The sequence below is a fragment of the Alosa alosa genome, chromosome 23, assembly GCF_017589495.1.
Source record: "Alosa alosa isolate M-15738 ecotype Scorff River chromosome 23, AALO_Geno_1.1, whole genome shotgun sequence".
Taxonomy (NCBI): domain Eukaryota; kingdom Metazoa; phylum Chordata; class Actinopteri; order Clupeiformes; family Clupeidae; genus Alosa; species Alosa alosa.
This window is the reverse complement of record NC_063211.1, coordinates 5,582,781-5,598,381: the sequence shown is the minus strand read 5'-3', so window position 1 is coordinate 5,598,381 and position 15,601 is coordinate 5,582,781. Positions and strand designations below refer to the sequence as shown.

At 48.2% G+C, this 15,601-nt stretch overlaps 1 protein-coding gene across 1 annotated transcript in view; it reads left to right on the top strand.

The window, feature by feature from the left end:
• The window catches only part of raph1b (Ras association (RalGDS/AF-6) and pleckstrin homology domains 1b), a 48,037-nt gene that overhangs the window by 19,698 nt on the left and 12,738 nt on the right, over positions 1–15,601 (top strand). Inside the window, exons 3-7 of the mRNA XM_048235658.1 lie at positions 3,073–3,192; positions 3,492–3,594; positions 4,059–4,723; positions 7,126–7,200; positions 11,238–11,315. Coding sequence (XP_048091615.1) covers positions 3,073–3,192; positions 3,492–3,594; positions 4,059–4,723; positions 7,126–7,200; positions 11,238–11,315 — 1,041 coding nt within the window. The remainder of the gene's footprint in view (positions 1–3,072; positions 3,193–3,491; positions 3,595–4,058; positions 4,724–7,125; positions 7,201–11,237; positions 11,316–15,601) is intronic.

The following is a 15,601-nucleotide window of genomic DNA, read 5'->3' as shown; positions in this document are numbered from 1 at the left end:
CACACACACACACACACACACACCCGTGCACTTGCACTCACAGTGCTGCCTGTGTTTGTGTAACTGTAAGAGGGCAGCATGTGTGTGAGGTGGAATGTGACAACTCCTTATCCTGAGCAGAACAGACTCGTCCAGCTGCTTCACTGGTGTGGGTGGGGGAGTCAGAAGCATGTGTTCTGTGTGTGTGTGTGTTCTGTGTTTGTGTGTGTGAGTGTGTGCGTGTGCAAGTTTTCCTAGGGTGGGGGTGCACACTATCTCTGAGTGGAGTTGGACCAAGTCCTCCACTCTCTGCTCTTAATCCAGATGATGGACAACAGCAACAGTTTCAAACATAACACACTCTCTCTCTCTCTCTCTCTCTCTCTCTCTCTCTCTCTCTCTCTCTCTCTCTCTCTCTCTCTCTCTCTCTCTCTCTCTCTCTCTCTCTCTCTCTCTCTCTCTCTCTCTCTCTCTCTCTCTCTCTCTCTCTCTCTCTCTCTCCAATTCAATTCAGCTTTATTGGCACAATTTGTATTGCCAAAGCATAAATGTACGTAGTAGTCCGTAAAGAAAGAAAACAAAACATCATACATTACTGCAACTGCAGTGTGTGTGTGTACGTAATAGTGTGGATGGGAGTGCATGGAAGTATGCTTGTATGAGTGGCTATGTGTACGTAATAGTGTGGATGGGAGTGCATGGAAGTATGCTTGTATGAGTGGCTATGTGTACGTGTGTGTAGGTGGTCCTGGTCTGACCAGCCACTGACTGGCAGTAGTCTGATATAAGTGCTGCCGATGTTGCATCTGTATACATGCATGCAAACGCAGGCAGATATACACACGTGCACATGTATAGAGGGAAAGGATCACAACACACACATGCACAGAGAGAAAGGATCACAACACACACACATGCACAGAGAGAAAGGATCACAACACACACACATGCACAGAGGGAAAGGATCACAACACACACACATGCACAGAGGGAAAGGATCACAACACACACACACACACATGCACAGAGAGAAAGGATCACAACACACACACATGCACAGAGGGAAAGGACCACAACACACACACATGCACAGAGGGAAAGGATCACAACACACACACACACACATGCACAGAGAGAAAGGATCACAACACACACACATGCACAGAGGGAAAGGATCACAACACACACACATGCACAGAGGGAAAGGATCACAACACACACACATGCACAGAGAGAAAGGATCACAACACACACACATGCACAGAGAGAAAGGATCACAACACACACACACATGCACAGAGGGAAAGGATCACAACACACACACATGCACAGAGAGAAAGGGTCTCAAACACAACACACATCTAAAGTGAAATAAACGTTTCATAAAGCTTTTAGCTTTCTGTGTGTGTGTGTCTGTGTGTGCGTCTGTGTGTGTGTCTGTGTGTGTGTTATCTAATTTGGTGTTATTTGATTTCACTCAGCCATTATTGGAGGACATTTGGTACATCTTAAGTTTACACTTGCGTACACACGCACACTGCCAGCTGTTGTTTAGACTGGATTTAAGAGGGCATCCAACATGTGTTAACTGTAGTGTCCAATAGATGGTGCTGTTTCCTTGGCATTCAGCTTTGCTTCAGCTCTACACTGCACCACTGCTGTGCAGTCTCGACCACCCTACTTAGCTACACGCAGAACAGCCGTCAGTCTCAGAGCACACACTCATTATGTTCAGATTGATCCAGCTGTACTTTGGCATTTAAAAAATAATACTGACTTTGTTGGTACAGCGTGGAGATATTTTTGTACAGATAATTTAGGCGCTTGCGGCCACTTGTTGTAGGTTGTGAGGGAGAGGTTTGTTAACCAGTACGCTGTGGTCATCCATCCTGAGCCACTAGTCACGGCCACTTCTTCATGTGTTTGTGCACAGCGGAAGGTTTCCATAGCAACCATCCAAATCTTAGGGTGGAGACGTACCTCACACTTACGGGAGAGTGGGAGAGCGGTGCAAAAGCCAACTCTGCCCTCGAATTAGAAAACACCTTGGCGATTGCCATGGCAACCACATTTCATGGCTCGGGTGTTACCAGGGCAACTGCCGAAATGGTGACAGCACCTAGAGTGATGACAATGAAAGAGAAAGAGAGAGAGAGAGAGAGAGAGAGAGAGAGAGAGAGAGAGAGAGAGAGAGAGAATGAAAGAGAGAGAGAGAGAGAGAGAGAATGAAAGAGAAAGAGAGAGAGAGAGAGAGAGAGAGCAAAATGAGCGTGTGCACGTATCTGAGACCTGCTTTGGTGTAGCGGAACCAGCCCGGCCATGTTCCCATGGTTACGGTGGGAGTCGTGATAAGGCCATGTGGGTGTTGCTGCAGAGTGCAGACTGATCCATTGGGCTCAGATCTCATGCACCCCCCCCCCCCTTCTCCTCTCATCTCTGAGTGCCTCTGCTCTTGGTCTGCACAGTGATCTCAAACAGTCTTAAATAGTGCCATCATGCTGTCCCCATGAACTAGCGTAGCGCAGCAGAGCAGGCTAGAACAGCTGGTCTCTGCAAGGACGAGCCAGCACACATAGGTGAGGATCTAGAGCAGCCCCTGACTGCTGGACATCCATTTCTCTATTGAATAATAACAAGTGGAGTTGAATAAGAGATATGTGGATATTTGGCTGAGTGGCTATGAGTGCTGGATGAGGAGGAGGCTAATGTGATAGGTGTGATAAGCTTTTTCACTGTGAAGACAGTGGTGTCTGTATACATGTGGTAGTGAGCAAGGGTTATGATGATGATGATGATGATGATGATGATTAGGATTGTAGTGATGAAGGTGACAATGACGGTGGATTGTCTGTGTTGTTTCAGATGGAGCAGGTGTCTGTTGATGTTGATGTTGATGATGATGATGATGATGATGATGATGATGATGTTGAAGGTGATAATGACGGTGGATTGTCTGTGTTGTTTCAGATGGAGCAGGTGTCTGTTGATGATGATGATGATGTTGAAGGTGGATTGTCTGTGTTTCAGATGGAGCAGGTGTCTGTTGATGATGATGATGATGATGATGACGGTGGATTGTCTGTGTTGTTTCAGATGGAGCAGGTGTCTGATGATGAGTTGGACCATGCTGCGGAGGAGGACAGCGATAAGGAAGACCAGGACCTGGACAAGATGTTCGGGGCCTGGCTGGGGGAGCTGGACAAGCTGACACAGGTTGGCCCTGCTGATCCGTCATTACAGGTTACATGCTCCATTTATTCATTTAGCACACAAATGAGGAAGAACATTCAAGATACAATGCAGAGGAGACCTTAGGAAGTCTCCTAGGAGGTTCCCAGGCAATCTCCTCTGCCTGCACCCCTCTGAAGAAACATGACACCAGCACCACAGTTCTGTATTTAACGTCCCTCTCTCTGTCTCTGTCCATAACACACACACACACACACACACACACACACACACACACACACACACACACACACACACACACACAAACACTCTTACATATTCAGAGCCTGGACGATGGCCGGCCGCAGAAGATCCAGAATGCTCCCCTCAGACAGGAGACTAACCTGGCCAACTTCTCGTACCGCTTCTCCATGTACAACATCAACGGTGTGTGAGCTTTTACCAGAACGCTTTTTATAAATATCTTGTGTAATTCGGTAAAGTGTGTGTGTGTGTGTGTTTGGGTAGGGATATTTATGTACATCATGTTCACATGTGTTTCTGAGTGTGTGTGACTTTGAGTCTTTCTTAACTGTATGCTACTTTCTACACTGCACTATATATCTTTTACTGTTTATGATGCACCATCTGCCTATACTTTGTACATCACATTGCACTTTTCTGCTTTTTTGCACTTCTGGTTAGACGCAAACTGCATTTCGTTGTCTCTGTACTTGTACTCGGCACAATGACAATAAAGTTGAATCTAATCTAATCTTTGAATGTGTGTGTGAGCCTTGAGCCTTGTGTTTGGACCTTGAGTGTGTGTTTGGGTAGGGGTATTTTTTTATGTTGTGTGGTTTTGAGTGTGTGTTTGAGCCTGACCCTTTTGTCCCGTCCCGTCCCCTCAGAGGCGCTGAACCAGGGCGAGCCCGTGGACCTGGACGCCCTGATGGCCGACCTCTGCACCATCGAGAACGAGCTGAGCACCATCGGCAAGCCCGGCTCCTCGCGCGCCTCCTCCACGAGGCAGAAGGCTGGCGGGCGTGGAGTGGGCATCTCCGTGGCGACCACGGGCAGCGGGGGAGGAGGAGGAGGCGGCAGCAGCGGCGGCAGCACCAGCAGCAGCACGCGGGCGTCTCCCGCCGGCTCGGTCCGGCAGGGCCGCCCGCTAGCCTCCAACCTGTCGCTGGACGACATCACGGCGCAACTGGAGAAGGCCTCGCTCAGCATGGACGAGGCGGCGCGCCAGACGTCCTCCACCACCTCGTCCTGCTCCTCCTCGTCCTCCTGCTCCTCGTCCACCACCGCCACCAACGCCACCGCTGCCACGCGCCGGCCCTCGGCCTCCTCGCTGCCCCCCCAGCAGCCGCCGCCACAGCACCGCCGCACGGGGTCCGTGGGAGGGGGCAGCGAGCAGGGCGGCCGCTCGGCCGGACACTCCTCGCGTTCCAGCGCCTCGGCCTCCAGCATGGATTCGCTGGACATGGAGAAGGGCCCACGGGGGGGTCCGGAGAAGGACGAGGCTCCCGGGGCCCCCACCTCACAGGGCACACCGGGCCAGTCCAGCACTGAGGTAAGGACCACATCTGCTGGACTCTTGAAACGGTGAATAGGCCCCATCAGCTGTGTCTCTCAAGTGTGTGGGAGGGAGAATTTGAGTATTGAAATAAACAAGGAAACCCTCTCCCTCTCTAAACCCTCTCTCCCTCTCTAAACCCTCTCTCTCTCTTTAAACCCTCTCTCTCCCTCCTTCTCTCCCTCTTTTAAACTCTCTCTCTCCCTCTCTAAACCCCCTCTCTCTCTCTTTACACATTCTCTCTCCCTCCTTCTCCCTGAATTCATTCTCTAGTTCTGTAGTTCGTCTTTACTTAAGGATTTGTGTTTTTATGTGTGAATTTTTTTTTGGAGTTTTTGGAGCACAGCACAGAAGAGTGATTGAACGTTGTCTAAATCAGATTAGTCATATCAAAGCACAAGAAGAAGACCTTCACAGTATTCAGAGTTGTACAGAGTTTAATGATGAGGCTAAGTGATGGTTAAAGTGTTGTTCAGCAGCGAGTACAGTCAGGACTAAATGACTCCCAGACAGAGTCACCTAAATGATTAATTCAAACATGTCAATGTTTATTCAGATGTAGATGGAAACAAAGTGGTTTATGTTAAGTAGTAGTCTGAGCTCTCTTTCTCTCACACACACACACACACACACACACACACTCCACCCTTCCCACCCTGGCTCCTGTTACTCTGTAGGCTATAGCCTAAGGGGTGGGAGTAGTTGGCTGCAGAGTTTTGTGTGTGTGTGTGTGTGTTTGTATGTTGTGGTCTGTGTGTAAGAGGATGACAGGTTCACTGGGGTCAGATGAGATAGTTCTGATAAAGCTGACTCACCATTCACCAAGCAGAACAGTCATATCCATTTGTTTTAAGTGTGCTCAGATTACTCAGGGGAACCGTGGCCTTTGTCAGCGCCGAGCGACCGAGGACTCACGTTCCACACGGTTATTAAACATGAGATATGGGGCCCACTGATGGAGGAGTCTGGAGCCGTGCTGCCAGCGAAAACATAATAGTCCAAATAATGAGCCTGATGAGTGACAATGGGCCACCACACAATTGTTTACATCTATGTCGTGTGTTTGTGTGTGTGTGTGTGTGTGTGTGTGCGCGCACTTTTGTTAACTTAACCCCATCTACTGCATTGCATGTAAGTGTGACTGGGAAGACTGATACTTCAAACACAGCTCCTTGTACATGTTAAGATTATTTCCAGAATCTCACGAATTGCAAATGATTTGTTTTGGTGATGTTTGTTTATTTGTTTGTTTGAGTGGCTGTTGCCTGGAGTTACCTGCATGATGGATTCTGATGTGGTTCTGACTACTGTGTTCTGCGTTCTCTACACTGCATGATGGATTCTGATGTGGTTCTGACTGTACTGTGTTCTGCGTTCTCTACACTGTGTCTGCATGATGGATTCTGATGTGGTTCTGACTACTGTGTTCTGCGTTCTCTACACTGCATGATGGATTCTAATGTGGTTCTGACTACTGTGTTCTGCGTTCTCTACACTGCATGATGGATTCTAATGTGGTTCTGACTACTGTGTTCTGCGTTCTCTACACTGTCTCTGCATGATGAAACGCCGTCCACCCCACTGACCCCCTCTCGGTCCACCTGCCTGCTTGTTCACTTGCCTGTCTGTCTCAGCCACCTGCACAAATTATTACCCAGCATGCATCACAGCGAAGGGCCAATGGTAGGCCTGCACGGGGGGTCTCCAGACGGCATCTGGACTTTACATCCCAGAATGGGGAGGTGGATTTGTTGGATCTGGGCACTGTAAGTGTGTGTGTGTGTGTGTGTGTGTGGGGAGGGGAAAGGTTGTGTGTGTGTGTGTGTGTGTGTGTGTGTGTGTGTGTGTGTGTGTGTGTGTGTGTGTGTGTGTGCAAATGTGCATGTTTTCATATAAACACACACATACCCCCTGGAGTTTGGCTCAGGCTGGGACTTAAAAAGGAGCTTTACATATGTAACTTTTTAATGTGTGTGTGTGTGTGTGTGTGTGAGAAAGACAGAGAGAGAGAGAGGGTGTTAGGGGGACAAATCTTTGGTGAGCCTTCCCTCTTGGTAATTATCAGCAAGAGTTGTGAAGGTGACCTAAAAACTAGCATAGTCATGAATCTTCACTAACTAGGAACCACAAACCATAAACAAACCTATACAGTAGCCTGTCCCTCGAAATGGGGAAAGGTAGAGCCATGTTATGCTGATGTAAGGTACGAGTTTGATGCTTTTGAAAAGTGTTTGAGTGGATCGGGGATCTTCTCCTTGACTGCCAAATTAACGATCACAATCAATGCTGTTTTCCGCTTCCACTCTTCTAAACAAAAATCCAATATCTCGTTTGTGTACATTCAGAAATCATTTTCAAAAATCATTGCACTGATTGTCTTCTTTCTCTTCTGCACCAAGCACTCGTATCTGGACAAAGAAACGTCTCTGATTCTGAAAAGCATTGCAGGAAAGCCCTCTCACCTGCTGACCAAGGTGACGCCCACTGTTGCTTCCTGCTGTCTGCATGCTGATTGGCTGATTTCTTTGACTCTAGATTCATAACCACACCTTCCTCTTTGCCAGATTTCTGTTTTTTTTGTTTAGTTGTGTCCAAGTCCAATATGCTGTCTTCTCTGTAGAACTTGTCTCTTCTTTATGAGTGCTCTCGTTCCAGAAGAGCCTTTGAAAACGTACAGCTTTCTCGTTTCACTGGCTCCTTTTTTTTGCTCAATGCTGCTATATTAAAAATGTACTTTACATTTAGTTATTTTTTTACCATTTTTGGTTTGTGGAATATGTTGTTTGTGCCTTGGTGCAGGAAAGCCCCTTCAGTGTGTTTTATGCTGATTGGCCTTGCCAGATCTCCAAATAAATGCTGTCTTCTCTGTAGAACTTGTTCTTCTTTTATGAGTGCTCGTCCAGAAGAGCTTTGAAAACCCCACTGGCTCCTTTTTTTTGCTCAATGCTGCTATATTAAAAATGTACTTTACATTTAGTTATTTTTTTTTACCATTTTTGGTTTGTGGAATATGTTGTTTGTGCCTGTGTGTGTGTGTCGCTTGTCTCCATAACCTTTGTGTTCAGTGTGTTTTAACCCCATTGCTACACAGTAAGCTGTGTGTGTGTGTCTGTGTCACTGGTCTCCATAACCTCTGTGTTTGGTGTGTTTTAACCCCATTGCTGTACACAGTAAGGGGATTGAATCATGCCTGCATGTCAGTCTGCTTTCAGATGTTTCCCTGGTTCTGACAAGGGGCTTCTGGGATATGTAGTCTGTCTGTCCTGATTAAGAACACCAGCAGGAGATGTAGGTTTTGAACATGGCATATTTCTTTATGGAATGGGGCAACATTATTTTGTGCGAACATTTCTTTTGGAAAATGGCTGTTCATTTTTTTCCAGGGTGGGGATTCTTGCATCTGTCAGTGTAACTGTCCATTTGTGAATGTGTGAAAGGCCGAACACACACTGATTTTAGGTCACAGATTTATGCTTATTGCCATGCCAGTTAGTCAGAGTGCTTTTGTTTAGCTGCCACTGTACACACACACACACACACACACACACACACACCCCGACACATTACTGAGTTTTAATCCGCATTTGTATTTTGCCAGACTAATATGATTGGTTCATAAGCTGAGCTCTCACAGCAGGTCAGGGCCCCCCTCCCCTATATCTGACTTTCTAGTTATCAGCATTTATAAACGTTAGAAACAACACATTTTTTTGTCTTCACAATTTCATTATTTCAGTTTAACAAAGTATTGTTTGGTCAAGTTAGGTGTGTGTGTGTGTCTGTGTGCGTGTGTGTGCGTGCGTGTGTGTGTAGCACTAGCAGACAAATGACTTACAGCACGGCGAAGAGTATTGGTAGCTACAGCCATGTGTAGGAGACACCAAACTGCACCAAATGCTCAATCCCAGATTAAGTGGCTAATAATACTATTAGTGTTGGCATCCTAATCAAATATGTTCGCCTATCAGCAGCCATTAGCTCAAGACAAAGGAGCCCCACTGATTGGGCAGAAGGCCGCTAATATATGCAGTGAGCAATTTTTAATATGCATGGGAGTGTAATTAAACTCTAATTCCCATGTGACCTACTCATGGCTGGCTTTGGAGGAGGATTCCAAAGCAGCTCAGATCTGTGGGAATGAGTACCGTTTGAGTTTGCAGATATTGTATCCACTAGAGTCAGCATGTTATGTGTGTGGCTAACCTAAGAAGCTTGAATTCAGCCTCTGGTGGAACTGTTTTTAAAGGTGTACTTTCACACCGGTGTGACGGGAATGTTGGTAAATGAACGTTCTAAAGATAATCTGGGTTCATTGAATTCAACATGGAATTTTAGAACCTTCAATTGTTGCGGAACAGAATCTTATGTTAGAATGTTCAAAAACCCACACCGTTTAAGGGTGAGGCAGTCAAGTGGGAGCACACATATGGGATGAATGAATGCATTGCTCCAAAAATCTGTATACTTTGTTTGTAATGACAGGACACAAGGCCAAATGCATAGCCTGTCACTTAGAGGAGCCACACAGTCATTAGAGCAGCAGTCATATAGCTGTGTATGCGCTCTTAAAACACAGCGCGCCTGACAGTCAAAAGACTGCTGCTAGTTATAATGCACAGCACAGCTTGTGAAAAGCTGGAGAGAAGTTGTCTCAGTTCAGAAAGCCACAGATACATTCTTTCAGTTTTTGACCTACTCTGGCTGCCTGGAAATCTGAGCACAGATTGGCTGAGAGAGAGCAGTGAGCAAGAAAGTCTGTGTGTGTGTGTGTGTGTGAGGAGGGTGAGAACAAGACTTCAAAGGGAATCCGGGCTTTTCTATAGGAGGCACCAGCACTGTTCCGCTGGCTGTCTCACTTCCATTTTCTTTTTTTCTGACAATGAAGGAGCCTTGGGCTCAGCACAGAGAGGAGACGAGACGTGCTGATGGAACACACACACACACACACACACAGGATACTTTAGCTCCAAATCACGGAGACCTGCACCCAACGTCTCACACATTAGCGCTGAAGTACAGTCTATTGTGCTCTGATACACTATTGAGGGTGTGTGTGTGTGTGTGTGTATGAGTGACTGTGTGGAGGGGATCACTCTCACATAGTGAGTACTGTATATCCTGTGCCTCAGTAACTACAGATCAGGCATGTGGGCTCTGAACACCAACACACCCCCCATTCAAGAAATGCCCCCTCCAGTTGCCCCAGTCTGTTCATGCCAAAACACCACAGACCCCTCCCGCACCCCTCTGGCCAAGGGGGAAAATGGGTCATCTGGTTGGACGCTTGATAGTGATGTCATATTCTGATTGGATGCTGGGCAGAGAGGGCATCCCCTGATTGGTTCTAGGTGGGGAAAGAGGGTCCCTGTCTCTGCTACCAGCAGGGTTTCCCACTGTTTGTGTGTGGGGGGATTAAGCCCTATGATTGGCTACATTCCCAGAGCCATGCAGCTGTGTGTGTCTCTGTGTGTGTTTGGTAGGGGAAAGTGTGTGTGTGTGTGTGTGTGAGAGAGAGAGAGAGAGCGTGAGCGTGGAGGACAGATTTTCATTGAAGGAGGCCGGTGTTGGTAGCCCAGCATCTGTCCTGTTCTGCTGTTCTGCGTTCTAGCTGATCAGTGAGCAGGAGCACAGGCTTGAGGACCGCTGAGAGCAGCACCTGTTCTGCCATCTTTCTGTGAGTGCCGTTTTGATGCGTTCCACTCAAACCTCTCTGGACAGCAAGAAGAGGGACCGCGACACCCACCCAGACGTTTACGGGCAAATCTCCCTTCACACCTCTGAAGCCCATGGTGTTCCGAGGTCCGCGTTGGTGCCAGGACCTTTTGGAGAGCTCTCTCTTTGACTAGCGCCCCCGGAGAACCGCGCAGATTTCTGCCTCTGTGCCCATTTGGGTGTCTGGGGGAATAGACGTGGTCTCATTGTTGAGTGTGTGCGCGCGCGTGTGTGTGTGTGTGTGTGTGTGTGTGTGTCTGTCTGTGTGTGAGTGTGAATACGCCTGGTGTCATAGAGTTCTTGGGAAGGAATGAACAGCCATCTTCTGAGGGGACTGTGGATGCGTAGTGCGTACGTTTGGGTAGTGAGTTGAAACGTGACCGACTGTGCTGTAGAGGGCCATCGTTCTGGTGCAAAGATGATGACCGCATGCTGGAAGGCACAGGTAAGGGGGGGGGGGCGTCCACCTGTTCATTGATGGTCCATTCATGCCGTTCTCCTGCTGGTTGAGCACTGTGTATAAGGTTTTTGTTTTTTAAGGGTGTGTGGAATGTGGTGGTTTGGTCATTTTATTTTTTGGTACTGTCCTTCTTGTATTTGTCTTTGTTTGTTTGTTTGTTTATTTGTGTGTTTGTCATATCGGGTTTGTGTTTGTTGATTGTCTGTGTGTGTGTTGTAGGGCACGGTGTTGCTTGTCTTTGTTTGCTAATGCACTGACAGTGTGTATGTGCCAAATGTGTTTTCCCATGGAGGATGCTTTGTGTGTTAACGCTGCCTGTGTGTGTGTGTGTGTGTGTAGGAGGAGCAAGCTGCCAAACTAAAGGCAGAGAAGATCCGTGTGGCACTGGAAAAGATCAAAGAGGCTCAGGTGAAAAAGGTGAGTGTGTGTACACACACACACACACACACACACACACCCTGTCTGCAGATGTGTAGGCACAGCATGCCTACTCTCCTCACACACTCTACTGAGACAAGAGATCCGGCGTGCACACAGCAGAAAATAGGTCACTGCAGAGTGTGTGCGTGTGTGGTGTGTGTGCGTGTGTGCGTGTGTGCGTGTGTGCGTGTGTGCGTGCGTGCGTGCGTGCGTGCGTGCGTGCGTGCGTGCGTGCGTGCGTGCGTGCGTGCGTGTGTACATACTGTATGCACGCGTGCCTCTACAGGCACGTTCCTATCGCATTTGGGGGGATTTAGTGTCTGAGGGGCAATAAAAGACGCTGCAAAAGACTTAACGGGGCTGAAGTTGCGGCAGATTAGTGTGTGGATGTGCTGGGGCTGCGCCCCTGCTGCCTGTGGGGACGCTTGGGCATGTTTGTGTCCTCTCTCTCTCACTCACTCACTCACTCACTCACTCACTCACTCACTCACTCACTCACTCACTCACTCACTCACTCACTCACTCACTCACCTCCACTCACTCCTCACTCCTCCTCCTCCTCACTCACTCACTCACTCACTCACTCACTCACTCCCACACACACACACACACACACACACACACACTCTCTCTCTCTCACACTCTCTCTCACACTCTCTCTCACACTCTCTCTCTCTCTCTCTCTCTCTCACTTGCTTTCTTTCTTTCTCTCCCTCTTTCACTCTATCTCTCTCTCTCACTCTCTCTCTTCCACTTTCAAGCTCTTTCTCTGTCTCACTCTCTCCTTCACTAGATCTCTTCTCTCTATCTATCTCTCACTCTCTCTTTCATTCTTTTATTCTATCTCTTTCTCTTCTCTCTCTCTCACTCTCTTTCTCTCTTTCATTCTATCTCTTTCTCTTTTACTCTCTCTCTTTCTCTCACTCTCTCTCTCTCTCTCTCTGGGAACAATAGGAGCCGTCTCTCTTCGGGCATCAGCCCTCCACACAAAGCTCAGCCACCAGCGTCCCCAGACACACACACACAGACACAGATACAGACACACACACACAAACACACACAGAGACGTCACTGAGGCCGGTCACGATGAAAGTCGGGCTGTTAGAGAACGATACTGGAGAAAAGTGGAGCACTTGTTAGTGTGCAGTCGTCTAGTAGCAGCTAAATGAATAATAAATCATTATGGGTGTGTGTGTGTGTTTGTTTGTGAGGAAAGTAGGAGATTTGTGCTTATTTAATCATTGCTGTAAACTAAAAAGCAGAGTACTTAGAGAGAGATAAAAGGCGTGAAGATTTCATCAGATTCAGATTGAGTATTTTATTCTAGACAAAAACATGCACAGTACAAACTGTAAGAAAAGCTGTGTGTGTGTGTGTTTATCTCTGTCTCTTTCACACGATGAGGTGTAAAAGCACTCTCCACATGTGGAGTTAGACTAGCAGGGTGCGCCACGTGCACACAGATCATCGGCGTTCTCTCAGGACCCCAAGCGTGACCATCCACTAATCTGCCTTTTCAAAACAGATTGGCCTCTGCGGAGGACGGCAAGCCCTGTGTGAAATGGAGAGCCGAGAGCGAGAGCCGCTCTCATAGCTCCTGCTGCCACTGGCTACCACGGCACGCCGCACTGTGCGTCCACTCACTCATGGGGCTCCGACAGCAGAACACGTTTAGTTTAAACTCCAACACAAACATGCTGATAGCCAGCAGCCCGCCAGCCAGGCCGAGTCCACTTATCCCCTGTCTAGATCATGTGTATAGATTGGTCATCTCCCATGAGTGGTCATTGGTCCTGATAACCAGCCCCGTGATTGGTCATTGGTCCTGATAACCAGCCCCATGAGTGGTCATTGGTCCTGATAACCAGCCCCATGAGTGGTCCTGATAACCAGCCCCGTGAGTGGTCCTGATAACCAGCCCCGTGAGTGGTCATTGGTCCTGATAACCAGCCCCGTGGTGGTCATTGGTCCTGATAACCAGGCCATTGGTGGTCATTGGTCCTGATAACCAGGCCCATGAGTGGTCATTGGTCCTGATAACCAGGCCCATGAGTGGTCCTGATAACCAGCCCCATGAGTGGTCCTGATAACCAGCCCCGTGAGTGGTCCTGATAACCAGCCCCGTGAGTGGTCCTGATAACCAGCCCCGTGAGTGGTCATTGGTCCTGATAACCAGGCCCGTGAGTGGTCATTGGTCCTGATAACCAGGCCCATGAGTGGTCATTGGTCCTGATAACCAGGCCCATGAGTGGTCCTGATAACCAGCCCCATGAGTGGTCCTGATAACCAGCCCCGTGAGTGGTCCTGATAACCAGCCCCATGAGTGGTCATTGGTCCTGATAACCAGGCCCATGAGTGGTCATTGGTCCTGATAACCAGGCCCATGAGTGGTCCTGATAACCAGGCCCATGAGTGGTCCTGATAACCAGCCCCATGAGTGGTCCTGATAACCAGCCCCATGAGTGGTCCTGATAACCAGGCCCGTGAGTGGTCATTGGTCCTGATAACCAGCCCCATGAGTGGTCCTGATAACCAGCCCCATGAGTGGTCCTGATAACCAGGCCCGTGAGTGGTCATTGGTCCTGATAACCAGGCCCATGAGTGGTCCTGATAACCAGCCCCGTGAGTGGTCCTGATAACCAGCCCCATGAGTGGTCCTGATAACCAGGCCCATGAGTGGTCCTGATAACCAGCCCCGTGAGTGGTCCTGATAACCAGGCCCGTGAGTGGTCCTGATAACCAGCCCCGTGAGTGGTCCTGATAACCAGCCCCGTGAGTGGTCCTGATAACCAGCCCCGTGAGTGGTCCTGATAACCAGCCCCGTGAGTGGTCCTGATAACCAGCCCCGTGAGTGGTCCTGATAACCAGCCCCATGAGTGGTCCTGATAACCAGGCCCATGAGTGGTCCTGATAACCAGCCCCATGAGTGGTCTGTCTCTCCTTTCTTTTCTTTTTCTTCATCTGTGAGTTCTTCCTTTAACGCATAGACAGCCTTTGCAATGTGAGGATGGATGGATAGGATGGATGGGATGGGATGGATGGATGGATGGGATGGGATGGGATGGATAGGATGGATGGATGGGATGGATAGGATGGATGGATGGATGGATAGCTTCATTTGTGACCATGTAATCGTGGCTTCCTTGTAAATGAGGGCTTCCCTCAATGACCTTTCCCAGAATTAAATAAAGATATTACTACTACTACTACTACTACTACTACTACTACTACTACTACTACTACTACTACTACTACTACTACTACTACTACTACTGCTATTATTACTACTACTACTACTACTACTACTACTACTACTACTACTACTACTACTACTACTACTGCTGCTATTATTACTACTACTACTACTACTACTACTACTACTACTACTACTACTACTACTGCTGCTATTATTACTACTACTACTACTACTACTACTACTGCTATTACTACTACTACTACTGCTGCTATTATTACTACTACTACTACTACTACTACTGCTATTACTACTACTACTGGTACAACTACTACTACTACTACTGGAAGGATGGGTGGAGGGATTATCCTAGAAATCTAGACGCACCCTAGCAGCAGCTCTCCGTTAGCTTGTGAGCTCGAAAAATTAAACTTCTATCAGGCCAATCAAATCGTGTATAGAGTCGTTAGGCGGGCTTAACATAATGATTGATGGCAACGGTTGCAACGGTTTGGCTTGAATTCCCTGCTACTTGAAAACAAAGAAGATGGATGTTGCTGTTGGTGAACTGTGTGACACGAGTTAAGCTTTTTTTAAATTGGCAAAAGTTTGAACTAGCTTCTAGCCAACTAGCTCCGCTGGTGGGAAAACGCATGGGACTCAGCGCTGTCCTATTGCGTGCAGAGGGAATTTGAAAGACAATCGATTATCCAGCCCCTCGGACTGAGCACTGCGAACGGTGAGTGCCCAGACCCTACATTTTAATGTGGGTCTGGCTCGTCAGGCTATGGATGGAGGGAATGAGGGGTGAAAGCTGTGTACCAGCTGGATGTGGGTCAGTGTGTTGGCTCAGCGTGCCAGCCGGCTCATTGGCACTCTGCTGGCCAGGCGTTGATCAGCGCTGACCGTGTGAGGAGATTAGCGCTAAGAGGAGGGGAGATGTTGACCAGCGAGTCTCATTCAAGGGTTAGGGAGGTCACCACCGCCACACAAATCCTGTCGAACACCAAAAAAAATAATAAAAACACCCGCCACCAGCAGAACCCCATGATGGCCGAAAAACAGGATTTACTGGTCACTCTCTCTTATG